The following is a 17327-nucleotide window of genomic DNA, read 5'->3' on the forward strand; positions in this document are numbered from 1 at the left end:
GGTTTTTTTTTTTTTTTTTTTACATGTTTTTAAAAGTTATCACTCATTCTCACAAAGCCTATGTTATGTGATCAAAATACAGTAAAACTTTGTGGTAATATTGTGGAATATTTTTTTTCTATAACATTTTCCCTCTGTTTTCTATTAAAAAATGTAACTTATTCTTGTGAATGCATCGCATTGATCTTGCATTGCTTATAAAATCAACCCAATATGGCAGTCTAATTCTGTTTAGTGTCAGATTGGACAGAGAGCTTTTTTAGTGGAAAAAAATATTCAACCAGAAACCATCTTTTCTGCATTGGAAAAGAGGCAACAGTGGTCTGTCTGTATATGATGTGCACAATTTTGAATGAGGAATATATAAAATGGAGAGAAAGAGTGTAAAATAGAGAATAATAGAGAGAATTAAAAAAAACTGCAACAATTGAAACCTGTTTAATAACATGTACACTGACCCATAATAATCTCCACAAATCAGCGATAGCCAGCATCTGTTTCTGCCTGTATCATCCACCCTCCAGCGTATTTGAGTGGATCTTTATTCAGCTCGTTTGCCTCAAGAGAGTTACATAACACCAGCGCCTACACAGCCTTCCCGCTGTCTCTTGCTCTGATTCAAATAGACTTGTGATGAGAAGTGATGTAAGAGGAAAATAAGTGTTTTAATGAGGCACGTTTTACTGATTACATGCTAACTTTACATTGGCACTAAAGTTGTTCTGCATGCAGCTATTTTGAATCAAAACGCAAGCTTCATTGTAGAAGAGCATGCAGAAAAGTATTTTTATACAAATCAGCAGTTTTTATACATGGTGCTCAAGAAAATGTATTATCATTATCAATGCTGAAAGCAGTTGTACTGCTTAATATTTGTGGGGAAACATTTTTTTTTTTTATTGTCTGGCTATCACCAGACCAAGCTCAATTTAAAAATGAACATTGGTCTGGAGAGTCTGGTCTGTATTTTCTACTGCACAAGAGGTGTGATCAACAAGCATTATTTGAATGACTCTGTGCGCAAATGGATAGTCCTTCAACCAATCAGACCACGAGAGGCGTGTTCAACAGGCAACGACCCATCGTTTCATGACATGACATGTCTAACAGACCATACCAGCATGCTGTCACAGGCTGGAGAATCCCTTATTTGTTGGTTCATTGCGTTTCAGGTTCAGACTCCCAGGGCTCGTAAAGCCCAACGTCCCCAGGCTGGGTGTTTTCCAGATGGGGTACCAAAACATAAGCACGTCGGCAGGCTGGTGAATCTTAAATAGTGAAATAACATTCATTTCTAGATCTGTGTTGTGTTTGAAGAGCACGCGCGAACCACCGACCGGGCTGGCCAAGTAATAAAAATAACAAAAATCAATCGCGGTTAGATGAGAGATAAATCATTGTGTTTGTTTGATAAATACGTTTTGAGACTGAGCCTCTTCAGATAATTGTTCTGGCCGCTTTCAAAACAATCCCTCCCTCATGAATTGACAGGGGAGACTGAAATCTTCTCCAATTCTAGTCCAAGTCTTCAGTGTGGCACGCCCATCAAAAAAAAGAGCGTTCTGGAGAGAGACTCAAAACCAGTGTAGAAAATAGCCTATTTACTTCTTAGCTATGATGTTTTTGAATGTAAAAACCACACAAACATCATTAGTTGACCTCAGACAATAGTATAATTTTTTTTTAAACCAGTTCATGACACCTTTAAATTAAGGTTAAATGTATAAAAGTTACATCCCACTCATAATTACACACACGCACATATACACACATATATATGTGTGTATGTATGTATAATATATAATAATAAATAGACCAATCATTGTAAGTGATATGGCTAATCCTAAAACAATATATCATTAGCAAGTCCGTTAAGTTCAGTTAATCAGAGAATTACGCAGTATCCCAAAAATATTTACTAAATATCTGTCTAAGGCAGCAGGAAACTGGAGTAAGAGTGAAATGGAATATGAGCTTTCCAGAGAGAAAAACAGCTGTGGAAAGAATTAATGAGAGATGGGGAAAAATATTTTTAAACGTCTCGCTTTCCTTGAGAACTTTCCAGAGCACTCACTGCTCAACTTAAACCAGCCTTCAAAATTCATACTGGTCTATTTTTTTACTTCTGGTTATTAAATGGCACAGCCATGCTGTTTACCAGCAAAACCTAACATTGGCTGGTTGTTTAAGAAAGCCTTGCTGGTTAAGATAGTCAATAAGAATACCAGCATCCTATACTGTTTTTTCAGCAGGGAGGGATGAGTTACTTTTCCTAATACCAAAAAAAAGCAGTCAACCAAATGATCATCATTCATACAGCCCTTATAAAGACTTATACAGCAATCACAGCAGAAAGAAACTCCTTACCATCTGCCCTGGAGTAGACAACCAGGGACCCGCTGACCAGGCCTGCATACAGACTCCCACTCTTATACACAAGACATGTGATGCTGGACTTATCAGGGGAGAAGAAGTGCTGCAGACGAACCTTCTTAGAGCGTTGGCTGCTCTTATACACAGATATACTGAAAAACAAAACAATTTTATCAGATTAATAGACTGAGCATCACTAAACTATCTATATGGTGTTTTTAGATGTTTTGGATGATGTACACACCTGCCTTCCTCCATGCCCAGGCACACAGTCGGTATGTCATTGGCTTTCTGATCCTCAGTCTTTCCCTCACCATTTTCCAAGGGCTCAAACAGAGGCACGTACGTCATGCAGAGTATACGCGACTCCACGTTGAAACACTCTGTCACTTTGGGATTTGAGTTCTGCAATGCCACAATGGAGACCTGACCCATGTGATTGGTGCAACTGGCCACCTGAAAAGAGAGAGAAATTGATTTCACAAACTGCACACCAGTAAACTACTCATCGTCCTTCTGAACTGCTAAACAAAAGTGATTTGAGTACTAAAGTATGAGGCTTTTTTCCTCAGATTGATGGGACACTTAAAGGACCGCAGCTCATCACTGCAGGCTCTTACGGGTCTCAGAAAAGGGAATGTTTTACGACCGTCTATAAAGAAAATACAGCATAAAAGCCTTTAATGCAACCTTACACTCTCACTGCCCAGACAGATCAGTGTTTAATGATGCCTTTAGACGTTAAAAATGCTTTAAAATGCTTTTTAAAATACTGTTTCAGGTCAAATACATTTTAGCCACAAACATACACACATCAGACTGACATAACTTATCCATAGTGAGCTCTTATAAGGAAGCTGAGCTGATTTAATATATAAGAATGTTTAGACTGTACATTTTCTCTTCACTCACCCACACACATCCATGACCCATAGCAGGCAGATCTGCAGTGCTGTCAGTGTTCACATGAGGCTCTGGGTTGTGAACTGCACACTCCACCTAACAAAAATACACATTGGTTTAAACATTTTTGTTATTATAAGCAATAATGATAATGAGGATGTAGATGCTGAGATTGTCACCTTGAACTCCTGTAGTTTGGACATGACCACAGCCATCTGCTTGAGTAAGAGAGGATGGTTCTGTTTCCTCAATTGATTACCATCATCTTCAGCACAAAACCAGCCTTGGATGTTGTCTTCCTCTGTACAAAAACATCACATTAGCAAAGCATTCCTCAGATTCTACAAACCAATGATATTCCCATATGTGTCCTCCAGTTGCCAGTATTATAATCCAATTGTCTGCACTGAACTTTCAGTTCTGGCTCGGCTGAGCTATGATTCACATGCTGAACAATATGAATCCAGATGGCACAATATTTTAAATATATTACAAACACGTTTATTTAAAAAATATGCTGGGAACATCATATTAAGATATGTATCTTCAGACATTTTTGAGGCAGTTTATAGGTTTTTAGCCCTAGATCTCTAATTATAGTAGAGTAATAGACAAAGACAGGATATGGAGACAGGAGCACAGGAAATGACACGTACGTAAAGCCAATTTAGCCATCTGCAGATTACTGATCCAAGCCTGCTTGATGGACGGGCTGAAAGTATTAAAGACGGCAGTGAAGAACGTGGGTCTACCGTACCTGAAAAAGGGAAGAAAAGAAAAAAAAAAATCACAAAGGTCAGATTTTTTTTTCTCTGGAAAAGCTTTCACAATAGAAACACTACATGTTTTTCTAGATGCACTGGACATGTATCAAGCGGTACACAAATCTCTTGGGTAGTCTAAATATCTCAGCACGGATTCAGCTGGTCAGACAGCTGGAGAAACAGACAGGGTCCCTTCCTGTTTATAAGGTGATATTGCAGGATATGATTTAACAATAGGCCAGTTTCAATACCAAATCAATAGAACATAGAAATATAACTTCATTGCAAATGAAAAAAAAAAAAAAAATAGAACAGTTATGCATTCTATGACTTTCAAAGAGCCTCTTTAACAGTCTACACAACTTCATGGTGTAGAAATAATGACCAGAAGCATAAGAGTGAGGTCATGTAATCCAGACCACTCCTACCACAAACTCAAAAAAAGTCAACTGTATACATTTTCCAGCAGTCACAGTGTGTGAGAGATACTTATGCTATCAGAGGGATTAGTTTGACAGCTGGGAGTCTAAAGATACTCCCATAATCTAGACACTAAAATCCAAGCATACAGTCACAAATAAACGGTGTGTGCGTATGTTTGTTACAACTGCACACTATAAAGCCTCAGATCCACAGGGGGAGGATAATAACAGGACAAAGAACAAGATTTCTTTGGGGCATGATTAGGGGCTTAAGGTCATTCCTAAACCACTGAGTCACATAAACATAGAGTTTGATCATTTAAACGCCTGAGTTCCACAGTTTTAAGATGTTCAGGAAGAAGATAATTAATTAATTGTATTATTAATAAAAAAAAAATAGGTTATGGCATTTTGTGCACCCTAATTAATAATAATATGAATAATAATATGAATAATATGCACACTACTAAAAAATAATAATACAGTTTATTTTTGTCTTATATGCATATATACAGCTAAGCAGAACCCATCAGAACCAATGCAGAACCTTATAAATACTAAACTGAATATTCAGCAATATTACTGATTTGACTGCACTGACACTGGAGAGAACCCAACTTAGATTGATGATTTGGACGGTAGTGTTCGTCTTATTTTAGCAAAGTGCTCAAGTTGTTCCAAAACTGTGTGAATTTCTTTCTTCTATTGAACTCAAAAGAAAATATACTAAAGTAGTAGTATATTTAAGTAGTTAATATTTGTTCCCTACTATGAAAATTGTCTGGTTACCAACACTCTTTAAAATACCTTGTTTTGTGTTCAGTAGAAGATAGAAATTCATACCGGTTTGGAACCACTTGAGGATGAGTAAATGATGATACAATTTTCATTTTTGGACGACCCATTTCTTTAAGGGTCAAGTTGAGGTCGCACATACTTGTCTTGCTTCCCTGGTAACTGTAGTTGTATCCTACAGCGATCAGCTGCACGAATCTCCTCCTCTTTCTTTAAAATGAGTCGCTGGAGACCTGAAACCCAATCCTGGGCAACTGTCCCATTAACATTCTGGAGAGAAAGAGAGAGAGAGTGTATTAAATGGACTTTTAAGTGGCAAGAACTGAGTGCATCCTGGTTTAAATATCGATCCTGTTTTTAAAGTGTTTCAGCAAAACAGTGAGATGAACACCTCACCTGATAATTCCCCTTCAGACTGCTGATCATGGTGGAGATCTGGTTCACCAAACCCAGGTCATGGATCAGGTTCTGTAAGTCCTGGTACAGCTGCCCTGGACCCATATACAATTTATCTGCAAATGAGAGACAGACAATTAAAGTTCAAAGTCCAAGTAGTATTAATCCTCTTGAGGATTTCATACAGCTTATAAAATATCAGCATCACAGTGCTATTTTCTTCTTTACTAGCTATGAGCATTACAGATGAAACTGATTCATGTTACATAGTGAAACATCAAACGCTTGTTTAAATGAGAGTCATTAAGACTGTCCTGTGTTGATCTGACTGTCTCCCAAATACTGTCTCATACAATAGGCTGCTTTGTGCTCCTTTGCTTCTTCAAGATAAAGAGAGAGAGAGTGACAGACAGACAGGAGAGAACAGGATATAGAAAGAGAAATAATCCTTTTAGAGTAACAGGGAGAATCACATATATACACACACACACTTCCATTTTCTAATACAAATTAAAGGCATTTGTAAGCATTTTAAAGTACCTGAAGTGACATGTTCGTGTATTTATCAAAATAATGTTGCTGATGGACAGTGTTCTATGAAGAGCATCTAAAGTAGTCCAATAATATCTTGCAGTACTGTACATCAACATGCTGGAGGACAAACATAAGATTTTTTTTGTTTCAGGTTGCTTTCACATGGATACACTAAAGAAACATTGCAAAAACGAGGTTGGGAGACAGGGTCAGCCATAGACGTGTATGTGCAATGTAAGAACACACAGTCTGTATTTGGCTGCGTTTGTGTGTTTACTTTGTTCAGTAGTGTCAGGTTCTGAGAGTATACAACATTTATCCTTTTAAGAGGTGCTTAAAGATGCGTGGTAAAAAAGGGATGTTTTATTCTCCTTAAAGACAGTTTTATAAAAGAGGATAAAAAAACAAAGTACACAGATAAGTGTTGTTATTGCAAACTAAAACCAATCTGAAAATAGCTTTCAGTAGTTTTAAATAAAACGGAAATAAATAAATGAATATACATATACATATACATATATACATACATACACACACACACACACACACACACACACATATACATACATATATATATGTGTGTGTGTGTGTGTGTGTGTGTGTGTGTTTTTTGTTGTTGTTTTTTGATGATAAAAAGGAAAATGACAAACTGATGCATATTTATTTTACTAAAGCTATATAAAAATATAAAAAACTAAAAACTTAAGATGACAAACTAAAAATAAAAAATATAGAAATAAAAGTGAATTCAAGATATGAATAAACACTATTAATAACAATAAAATAACAGTGACAAAGACGGTATGTCTTACATACTTACTAATAAACTTAGTTCAAAATGAGACTGTTTAAATGTCTAGTTTTCAGTTGTGTCTGCAAAAATAATACATTTAAAATGGTGTTCTGGAACTTTTTCACAGCGTCTCCAACAGTGACATCACCTTCCCTCCTGGTAGCTTTATTCTCCATGGTTAATTAGAATTGGAAAAGTAAAACAAGAGAGAATAAAGAAAGAAAGGGTCTGGGAATGCAAGAGCTCTTGGTTCAGTGCTCTAGTTTGATTCAGAGTTTTACTGTAACCATAGAAACAACGCTGGTCTTTTTCGACCATGCTGAAAAGTGATTTTTCTACAAACATCAGAAGACTGGCACAGAGAGTTCAGTGCATTTCATCTGTCTAAACCTGTAAAAGTTGAACAAGCATTCAGATAAGAGCTACAGTGTGGTATTTCCTATAGTGTGGGTTTTCGCATAATGTCTTGTAAAATCCCACTGGAGTCCCTTCTTTTGTCACCTCAGCTGTGCTGAATAGAGCAGTCGCAATGAAACAGGAAAAACAGTCTTTCCTCTTTTGTTCAGCTTCATGAGTCAGTGTGACCTGTTCTCTTCAAACCACAAAAACAGAGCAGGCTGCCTCGTCTGAGAGAAAATACTTTCTTAACGGCAGATGATTTTGAACAGAATTGTCGTGTTATTAGGGCTCAAGCACTGCAGGGGGTGTTTTATTACTATTCTGTTTTCTGCATTGGAGTTTGACATGTTAGAACTGCAGAATACCCAAAAATAGTCTATGTAAGTCAGGACAACATTATGAATATTCATCATGAATTACAATAAAACCCATATTTACAGGTGCACTGGAACAGCAGGAGGTGAGAAACCAGCCTTTTTTTTAAACTCTCTGACTGAAATCCATGAGGAAACAGGCAATCCACTTAAAAAGAGGACTCTTAGCTGACTAGCACATTGATAGTGCTCCGCAAACATTTCAAAGCATCTTGTTTGGTTGTTATAATGAGGAGAAATGTTGTGTATAACTTCCCTTCTTTAAGCAGAAAGCTTTTGAGTTCTTACCTTTACCTCTTCCTACCCTCATCTGTCTCTCTCTCTAGTTATCTGGGTCTTTCCAGTTCGCCTGACGTTTCCATTAATAATTCATTTTTAAGATCTCACATTAAAAGCCTTCAATCACAATTGTGTCAGTTGTGTCACTGAGACACTGGAAAGCACAGTAAACAGTGTCTAACGCCAATATTTTCAGAGTCATATTTTCCATGGAAAACATCTTTATCTGGATGTGTCAGAAATCTGACCATGTATTTTTTAATGTATTTAAAATATGGTTTAAACGTCACATCTGTGCTCATGCACATTTAAAAATAACATGAGTGTATTGTTGCTTAATGGTGGTTTGATTTGATTAATCAAAGTTGTTTGATTATTTTTTAACCGAGCAGACATTTATATCCAAAACAACTTCCAGCACGCAACAGCGACAGTGATATTTAATTTGGAAAAGTCTCATTTAAGGATACAGTGGTGGTGAACTCCGTAGTAGATGAAACGTGAACTCTGTAGTTTATGGCCAGACCAGTATAAAATATAAAAATGTAGTTTTCAACCCAGAACCTGAACCACCATTTGACCTTGACCTCCAGTAATACCTGAAAATGACTCTTGGCACCAAGATCCAGCCAGATTTTTTTGTTAACTACGGAAATATGTCACTGAGTATATCTTTTTGCATACATATTTTAGTGTGTATAAAAGGAACTTACTAGGTTTAGCATTGATGACGACTTTATCTCCTGAGTGCAAAGGAGGAAATCGGGAGTCACCCATCTCTTCGCTGGAGCCGAACTCCACGACCTCCACCAAACTCAAAGGCACACTCCACTTGAGCAGGAAGCGCTGGCCTGAGGGAACACCTTCACCTGCAGCTCCCACACTCACACCATCCTGAGAGGGGCTGGGGAGAGAAACACTAGTTTACTCAGACGGAGGAACAGTGTGAATTTGTGTGGAGGAATAAGGTTTAACTCTAGATATCAAGGATTCAATTTTTTTTCTGAGTGATGCTGTTCTAAACAGTTTAGATGTGTAATGGTCATACCGCTGGTTGGGGGTGGCACACATGAGCACATCATTCAGAAGAAAGACTCGCCGTTCTTTAGTCTTAATGATCTCCCCACGATCATTATAAACGGTTTCCACCATGTCATCAGAACGAATCAGATAACGACTGCCGCTGCTTAGCAGCTAAGAGAGAAAAAGAGAGAGATGAATGGAGAGGGAAGCAGAAACAGCAATAAAAGGGTTCATCTGGGGATTAAATATTTAACAGTCCTACTTTGTCACAGTTACTCATCAGTTGACCCTGAGCACACACATTTTTGTCCACTTTGGTCTGCGGGATGATTTGAGGGCAAAATGGAAAGTAAAATATGCTTAAAAAAAGCTACGTATTATCTAATTATGAAATATTCATAATATTATTAGTCAAAACAGACCACATACTGCAAGTGCTTTAATCTGTTTGCAATTTTTAAGAAGCTTTTTTCTACTTTCAATTATTTATGAAGTCTTAAATGCTTAGCTTAAGTAAAATATTAGAATGATCAGAAATCAATTTTATATTTTTGTGGAAACCCTGATAATATTTTAAGAATTCTTAAATTTGTTTGAAAATTAAACCTACCTTTTGTAACATTATAAATGCTTTAATGACAATTCTGATCCATTTAATGCACTCTGAATAAAAGTATTAATTTCTTTAAAAACTTTGCTAAAACACTCTGGTATATCAAATATATTTTAGTTTTACTCCAGTTTTGGTTATTAAAGCTGCAAATAGTTGATTAAAGACTTTGGCTTTAGGCAGTGGTGGCGTTCCTCTTGGTTGTGGCCATACAGCAACGACATTACCAAATAATTACATTATATCTAAACAAAATGTGGACAAAAATCCACAAAAAAACCTTAAGTATAAAATCAATGCAAATACTGAAACAGTCTTCTGATAAGCCTTATAAGCCTTCACTGTGTCCTAACCAAACGCAACACGTGAGAAAAAATATATTTATTTTAGGCTACTGCTTTTTTTTTAATGAGGTGTTGTTGCTGGAATAACATACAAAATATGACAAGTGCAGATTATGTGCTTTATTTAATGTAAAAAGATTTTAAAGTGAGTTTGAATCACTGATCTATCTATAGAGAACATTTTCCGTGACCTTTATAGACAGCCATACTGAAAGTAACAATGGACAATTCCCCTCAGATCTTGATAATAAATAGGAAAGTTGTTAAGGAAACAACTGTGTTCAAACTGTCAAGGTGAACGAACAAGTGTATTCTATGGTTCAATTACTCAGTATGTATTTTTAATCAAGCTAAAGTGGTTTACTCTTTAGGAATCCGATATTGTAGTACTTTTCAATTTCGTTGTGAATGCAGTCAGTGAGCTTGCAGAGAGCCCGCCCCCAAGCTCTTCTGATTGGCTGTGATTTTTGATTGATTGATCTCGGGTCGAGTCTGGTTTGCCGTTGAAAATCTTGTTGCATCGCGTCTGGTTAGGACCATAGGCTAGGACACGGCGTCAGGCTGTTTAAATTTGATTTTCAAAGCTGCAACAGAGCAAAATAGCAGCAGTTTACTTCCCCTGCTTGTATGAGCACCAGGGTATGGCAACTGCCATACGTAAACACCGCCCCTGGCTTTAGAAGAGTGTCATGTATGCGTTCCTTATGTGTATACTACAGCTTAACAAAAATCAACCTACATTAAATGCCATTTTGTCAATATAAAATGAGTTTCATACCTTTTGTTAGATGGAAAGGAAACTTACTGTAAGTATATTTAAAGAATAAAAGTAACACTTATCCATCCACAAGAAAGAATCAGCTGTCATAAAGTGCAAAGTTAAAAATAGGCGCAGAAACAGTGGACCATTCATGCCGGTTTCGTTCGGAGAGTATTGGCTCAGTGCTTGCTTTATATCAGCGACAGCAAGGCTCAGGCGCACTAGACACACTCTAGGTGCACTGTGTGAAACTCCCAAATGTCAAATACATTACATATTTGACTAAGCACCAACACACATGCACGTTAATACAATGGGTTTGAGGTGTACACTACTGCGATCAAGCAACAGAGGGGCTGCCGTACCTTATTGAGGTAATGTTCATTCATAGCTTTAGCTATGTGTCTGATCTCACAGCGCTGGTCGGCCTCTCTTTTCCTCTCGTTTAATTTTTCGGCAAGGGTTTCCAGTTCAGTGAGAGCCATCTGAAGCGGAAGACGGTCGGGGTGACCCACCGGTGTGTTCTTTAACATGTCCTACAAAGAGACACAGAAGATAATGGGTGTAATAGTAGCCTGTGAAGGTTTTGCCTTTTATGTGAGTTTATGGACTACATGAAAGTGACTATTTACATGAAGTGGATAAGAAAGAAAGAGGCGCCCTCTTCAGGAGATTTCAGGAGATTTTTTTAGCAAGGAGTATACTGGAGCACATTTATTTTCTTAATATTAACAAAACTGAAAGAGTATGTGAGGTAAGACGCACTTGCAGCAGCAGTATAAACTGAGGGAACCGTTGAATAGGCTTCATCATCAGTCCATAGAGGGTTAGATGGTCTTTACTTGTCTCCTGACGGTGCTGTGGACATAACACAAACAGCATGAAGAATCTTGGAGCTTCTTCTGCTAACCAAAGCTGTATTAATTAGATCAAAAATACAGTAAAAACAGTTTTATTCAACAATCTGTTGATATGGAATCATTCCATTTACAATCTCCACTCCAGTTAAAATTCTGGCTCTAAATATCCCATGTACAGTCTTGTTCAAAATAATAGCAGTACAATGTGACTAACCAGAATAATCAAGGTTTTTAGTATATTTTTTATTGCTACGTGGCAAACAAGTTACCAGTAGGTTCAGTAGATTGTCAGAAAACAAATGAGACCCAGCATTCATGATATGCACGCTCTTAAGGCTGTGCAATTGGGCAATTAGTTGAAAAAAAATAGCAGTGTCTACCTTTGACTGTACAAACTCAAAACTATTTTGTACAAACATTTTTTTTCTTCTGGGATTTAGCAATCCTGTGAATCACTAAACTAATATTTAGTTGTATGACCACAGTTTTTTAAAACTGCTTGACATCTGTGTGGCATGGAGTCAACCAACTTGTGGCACCTCTCAGCTGTTATTCCACTCCATGATTCTTTAACAACATTCCACAATTCATTCACATTTCTTGGTTTTGCTTCAGAAACAGCATTTTTGATATCACCCCACAAGTTCTCAATTGGATTAAGGTCTGGAGATTGGGCTGGCCACTCCATAACATTAATTTTGTTGGTTTGGAACCAAGACTTTGCCCGTTTACTAGTGTGTTTTGGGTCATTGTCTTGTTGAAACAACCGTTTCAAGGGCATGTCCTCTTCAGCATAGGGCAACATGACCTCTTCAAGTATTTTAACATATGCAAACTGATCCATGATCCCTGGTATGCGATAAATAGGCCCAACACCATAGTAGGAGAAACATGCCCATATCATGATGCTTGCACCTCCATGCTTCACTGTCTTCACTGTGTACTGTGGCTTGAATTCAGAGTTTGGGGGTCGTCTCACAAACTGCCTGTGGCCCTTGGACCCAAAAAGAGCAATTTTACTCTCATCAGTCCACAAAATGTTCCTCCATTTCTCTTTAGGCCAGTTGATGTGTTCTTTGGCAAATTGTAACCTCTTCTGCACATGCCTTTTTTTTTAACAGAGGGACTTTGCGGGGGATTCTTGAAAATAGATTAGCTTCACACAGACGTCTTCTAACTGTCACAGTACTTACAGGTAACTCCCGACTGTCTTTGATCATCCTGGAGGTGATCATTGGCTGAGCCTTTGCCATTCTGGTTATTCTTCTATCCATTTTGATGGTTGTCTTCCGTTTTCTTCCACGTCTCTCTGGTTTTGCTCTCCATTTTAAGGCATTGGAGATCATTTTAGCTGAACAGCCTATCATTTTTTGCACCTCTTTATAGGTTTTCCCCTCTCTAATCAACTTTTTAATCAAAGTACGCTGTTCTTCTGAACAATGTCTTGAACGACCCATTTTCCTCAGCTTTCAAATGCATGTTCAACAAGTGTTGGCTTCATCCTTAAATAGGGGCCACCTGATTCACACCTGTTTCTTCACAAAATTGATGACCTCAGTGATTGAATGCCACACTGCTATTTTTTTGAACACACCCCTTTCAACTAATTGCCCAATTGCACAGCCTTAAGAGCGTGCATATCATGAATGCTGGGTCTTGTTTGTTTTCTGAGAATCTACTGAACCTACTGGTAACTTGTTTGCCACGTAGCAATAAAAAATATACTAAAAACCTTGATTATTCTGGTTAGTCACATTGTACTGCTATTATTTTGAACAAGACTGTATAACAACTGAATTTGGTAAGACTGCTTTTAGATATGCTGCTCCTTGGTGTTGGAATTTGCTCCAAAAAGTTTTGAAGCTTTCTGTTTTTATTTCACTTGAACATTTTAAACAATTACTTAAATGTTCCAAATTTGAAAAATGTTTTTAATAACCCCTTTTATGTTATTTTAAATTGTTTAACATGTATTGTAAATCTGTTTTGTGTGTCAAGTCCGTTTTTGTGATTTTGTGTAACGTGTGCAGTTGCCCCAGGGCTCCCTTGCAAAAAAAAAAAAAAGTAATATCTCAATGGGACATCACCTGGTTAAATAATGGGAAAATAAAAATTAAAAATAAATTAAAAAAAGTGAAATAATATTAATAACGGTATTCTATTTTAATATATTTTAAAATGCAATGTATTCCTGTGATGCAAAGCTGATTTTTATTAGCATCATTACTGTAGTCTTCAGTCACATGATCCTTCAGAAATCATTCTAATATGCTAATTTGGTGCTCAAGAAACATTCCTTATCACTACACTTGTGCTGCTTAATATTTTTGTGGGAAAAGCATTTTTTCAGGATTCTTTGATGAATAAAAAGTTTAAAAGAACAGCATTTATTTCAAATATATACTGCATTTTTTGTATCAATGTAAAAGCCTTTACTGCCAATTTTAATCAATTAAATGCATCCTTGCTGAATTTGTACTTTTTGATCACATTGATTATTGTTTAAGGGAACAATATTACATTTACACTTGCTTAGACTTAATTGCAAAAATAACAACTACTCCAACAGGAACCAACTTTTGATGAGCATTTGATCTGGATGTGCAAATTCACCAATGAAATCATATTTAATCATATTTTAGCACCAAAATGGCCGATATTGGATATTATTTTTAGTTTAGGAATTAGAGCCTCTAAATAAGGTTTAAACCTTATTTTTGTGAATTACATAACAGAAAAGTGCAAAACTGGTTGATATACAATTTCTGCATTACAGGAACGTTCTGGACACTTTTGGCATGTCTAACCTTGAGGAAGTCGAGGAAACAGGGCTTAGATGAACACGCCTTCCGCACCACTCCCATCGCCAAGCTGAAGTTATTCACATACTCACTGTAAGCATCCAACACCATGGACTTAGAAAACTGCAGAAGAGACAGGTGACAAAACAAAAATAAGAGTGGAAACCATGATGGTCATTTCTCTTGGGAACTAGGTTTTTTACTGTTGAAGATTAATTTGAGACACACACACAACCTCACAACAGATGGTAAGGGTGGAGAAAGTTTGTAATAGTTTTAATGTAGAAATTTAGATGGAGGGTGTGGTGTGTGATTAAAAAATAAAGGTTTAGGAGATAAGACGGGGCTTAGAGGCATGATATTCATATAGTTATTTTCGCTTATAAATAAATGTATTAAAATCTTCAAGATGGTCAGTGCTGTGTATGTCCACACACCAGCACTCCCACAACCCATCATCGTTAAATCATAAAATCGGATCTCTCACCGAAGCAACAAACATGTCTCCGATCATCTCCAGCTCGTCCCAGTCAGACACACGACTGGCCAGCGCCATCTGGAACAGGGCGTGGCACTGCAAGATCTCCCGAATCCGATAAAACACCACCTTGCGTTTGCGGTCACTCAGTAACTGAGGCTCAATCTCTGTCAGCGGTTTCTCATATTGCTGTTATGCGCAAAGCATGCAAAAAGAATTTAGATTATTGGATGAAGAATATGTGCGGACAGTCAAATAATAAAGGTTTTAAATTATAATGCATTTAATTGCAATGTAAAGCAGCACAAGTAAAACTGACAAAAATAGTAAAAACCTCTAATATTCTCTTCAGAGCTTCCAGATAGTTCTTCTCACTCTCTAGAATCATTTCCAGAATGCATCTTCTCATAACCTGTTTATGCACACACAAAAACAACAGGGCACAGGGGCATTTGAGTAACACTCAGGAAATGTATGAACATCAGCACATTAGATAAAATATGAAAACTGGATTTAAAAAAAGAGAAATATTGCACAAACACTTTGTAAGCAAACCCTGAACTTTAAGCAGAATTTGAAAGGAAGATTACTTCATTCATTACTGTTTGAGTATGTAAGACTTTTTTTAAAGGACTAATAAGAACTAATATAAAAAATATGTATATCTGTCAAAGGGGTAAACCTTTGGAAAAATTGTGACAAGGGATAAAAAATGTGTAGTAAACTCCATAAACAACTATATAACTGATAAATAACTCGATTTGAATCCTTTAGGCATGTGATATTTAAACTATTGTATTAATTTCTGAAATGTGTACCTTTTGTAGTTATGTATGCACATTTTGAGAAATGTCTTTATATGTAACTCTTTTGTTTATCTTGTATGAATCAAATCCAGTGAGAAAATTGATTCTCAGTCACAATAAGCAAAGACTTACTGTATGTATATCATGAAAAAATTGTCTGTGAGGACCTAAAATACATTTTTGTTGAATTTAATTGAAGTTTTCTGAAGACTGAAGTAATTAAATGAATACAGCTTTTCCATCACATGAATAATTTCAAAATATTACAGTTTTTACTGTATTTTTGATCAAATAAAAGCAGCCTTGGTGAACATAAGAGACTTCTTTTAAAAACATATTTTTAAACATGTAAAATTTATACTGACTTTCTCTTATTTTTAAATAGAACTCATTCTAATATGCTGATTTGGTGCTTAAGAAACATTACTTGTATTATAATCAATGTTGAAAACTGCTTAATATTTCAAGATTATCTGATAAAAAGAAATAACAGCATTTATTTGAAATAGTAAAGACTTTTACATTATTATAAAAGATTTCTGTCATTTGATCAACCCTAGCTAAATGAAAGTATTCATAAAATACAAAACCTTACGGACGTTGAACTTTTGTGTGTACATACTATATATAATAATAATAATAATAATAATAGATTTTATTTATAATGCACTTTTCATTCCGAAGAATCTCAAAGTGCAACAAAGGGGGGGGGATAACAACAAAAAATGAATAACAAGTAAAAATATAGAATACTACAAACAATCAACCAACACAGAAAACAGAACAGAAAACAGAGCTGATGGTGAACAGAAACAGAGCTGATGGTAAACAGAAAACAGCTGATGGTGGAAGTCTGTTAGCTCCGCAGCACACTGTAGTCCACTCCATGTTTCAGATTTCTCCCAGCGGCAGTGTCCCGATGACATCGCCGAGGCAGGACAGCTGAAGACCAGATGATGGGTCTTCATGACGATTCAAACGATGGGGATCGCCGCAGCACCATGCAGGAGGCAGAACATTTTTTCGGGCACTTCTGTGGACACACCGGGGTCGGCGCAGAAGTCCAAGCCGCTCCACGGCCGCAATGCAGGACGGAACAGCGGCGCAGCCGAGAAGCGGAACATCCCAACATCATGCCGGACGCCGATGACGATGGCCCAGATGACGCTAGCCCGGTGCAAACTTCAGCCACCATGCAGCTTAAGCCCAAGGGAGACCACCAGTGAGCAGTCGCGACGAGAAACATCAAATGTCCTCCAAACCAGAACCAACCAACCGCAGCAATTCAAACGTAAACATTAGAAGCGGTGGAAAACGGCGAAACGAGGAACAACGTCCTCTCAGTGGCTGCCAGCAATCAGCAACAGCCCCAATTGTAGCTCTGACTGTTAGACTAGTCACAAACATAAGGAAATAAAATAAAATCTAAATCTAATAGTACATTAACATGATCATTTGTGGGTGGAGAAGCGGCGAACAGACGACGCCAGCGTCCTCTCCCCCACGTTGCCTAGCAACCTCTAGTAATATACTACCACACACACGCACAAGAAAAATCACTTTGACACCAGTTGGTTAAGGGTGCGTTCACACTTGTCATGTTTGGTTCGATT

The 17327-nt window shown here is 37.1% G+C and overlaps 1 protein-coding gene across 4 annotated transcripts in view; it reads right to left on the reverse strand.

The window, feature by feature from the left end:
• Nucleotides 1-17327, reverse strand: part of arhgef10 (Rho guanine nucleotide exchange factor (GEF) 10) — a 65268-nt gene that overhangs the window by 15463 nt on the left and 32478 nt on the right. For all 4 annotated transcript variants that reach the window (XM_067455477.1, XM_067455476.1, XM_067455474.1 and 1 more), the window contains 14 exons: nucleotides 15243-15320; nucleotides 14918-15097; nucleotides 14437-14553; nucleotides 11535-11627; nucleotides 11135-11305; nucleotides 9081-9226; nucleotides 8746-8936; nucleotides 5654-5769; nucleotides 5400-5527; nucleotides 3933-4033; nucleotides 3456-3577; nucleotides 3286-3372; nucleotides 2618-2829; nucleotides 2368-2525 (listed from right to left, as the gene is read on the reverse strand). In XM_067455477.1, the coding sequence (XP_067311578.1) occupies nucleotides 2368-2525; nucleotides 2618-2829; nucleotides 3286-3372; nucleotides 3456-3577; nucleotides 3933-4033; nucleotides 5400-5527; nucleotides 5654-5769; nucleotides 8746-8936; nucleotides 9081-9226; nucleotides 11135-11305; nucleotides 11535-11627; nucleotides 14437-14553; nucleotides 14918-15097; nucleotides 15243-15320 (1900 nt within the window). The remainder of the gene's footprint in view (nucleotides 1-2367; nucleotides 2526-2617; nucleotides 2830-3285; nucleotides 3373-3455; nucleotides 3578-3932; nucleotides 4034-5399; nucleotides 5528-5653; nucleotides 5770-8745; nucleotides 8937-9080; nucleotides 9227-11134; nucleotides 11306-11534; nucleotides 11628-14436; nucleotides 14554-14917; nucleotides 15098-15242; nucleotides 15321-17327) is intronic.

The sequence above is a fragment of the Pseudorasbora parva genome, chromosome 10 (assembly GCF_024679245.1).
Source record: "Pseudorasbora parva isolate DD20220531a chromosome 10, ASM2467924v1, whole genome shotgun sequence".
NCBI lineage: Eukaryota > Metazoa > Chordata > Actinopteri > Cypriniformes > Gobionidae > Pseudorasbora > Pseudorasbora parva.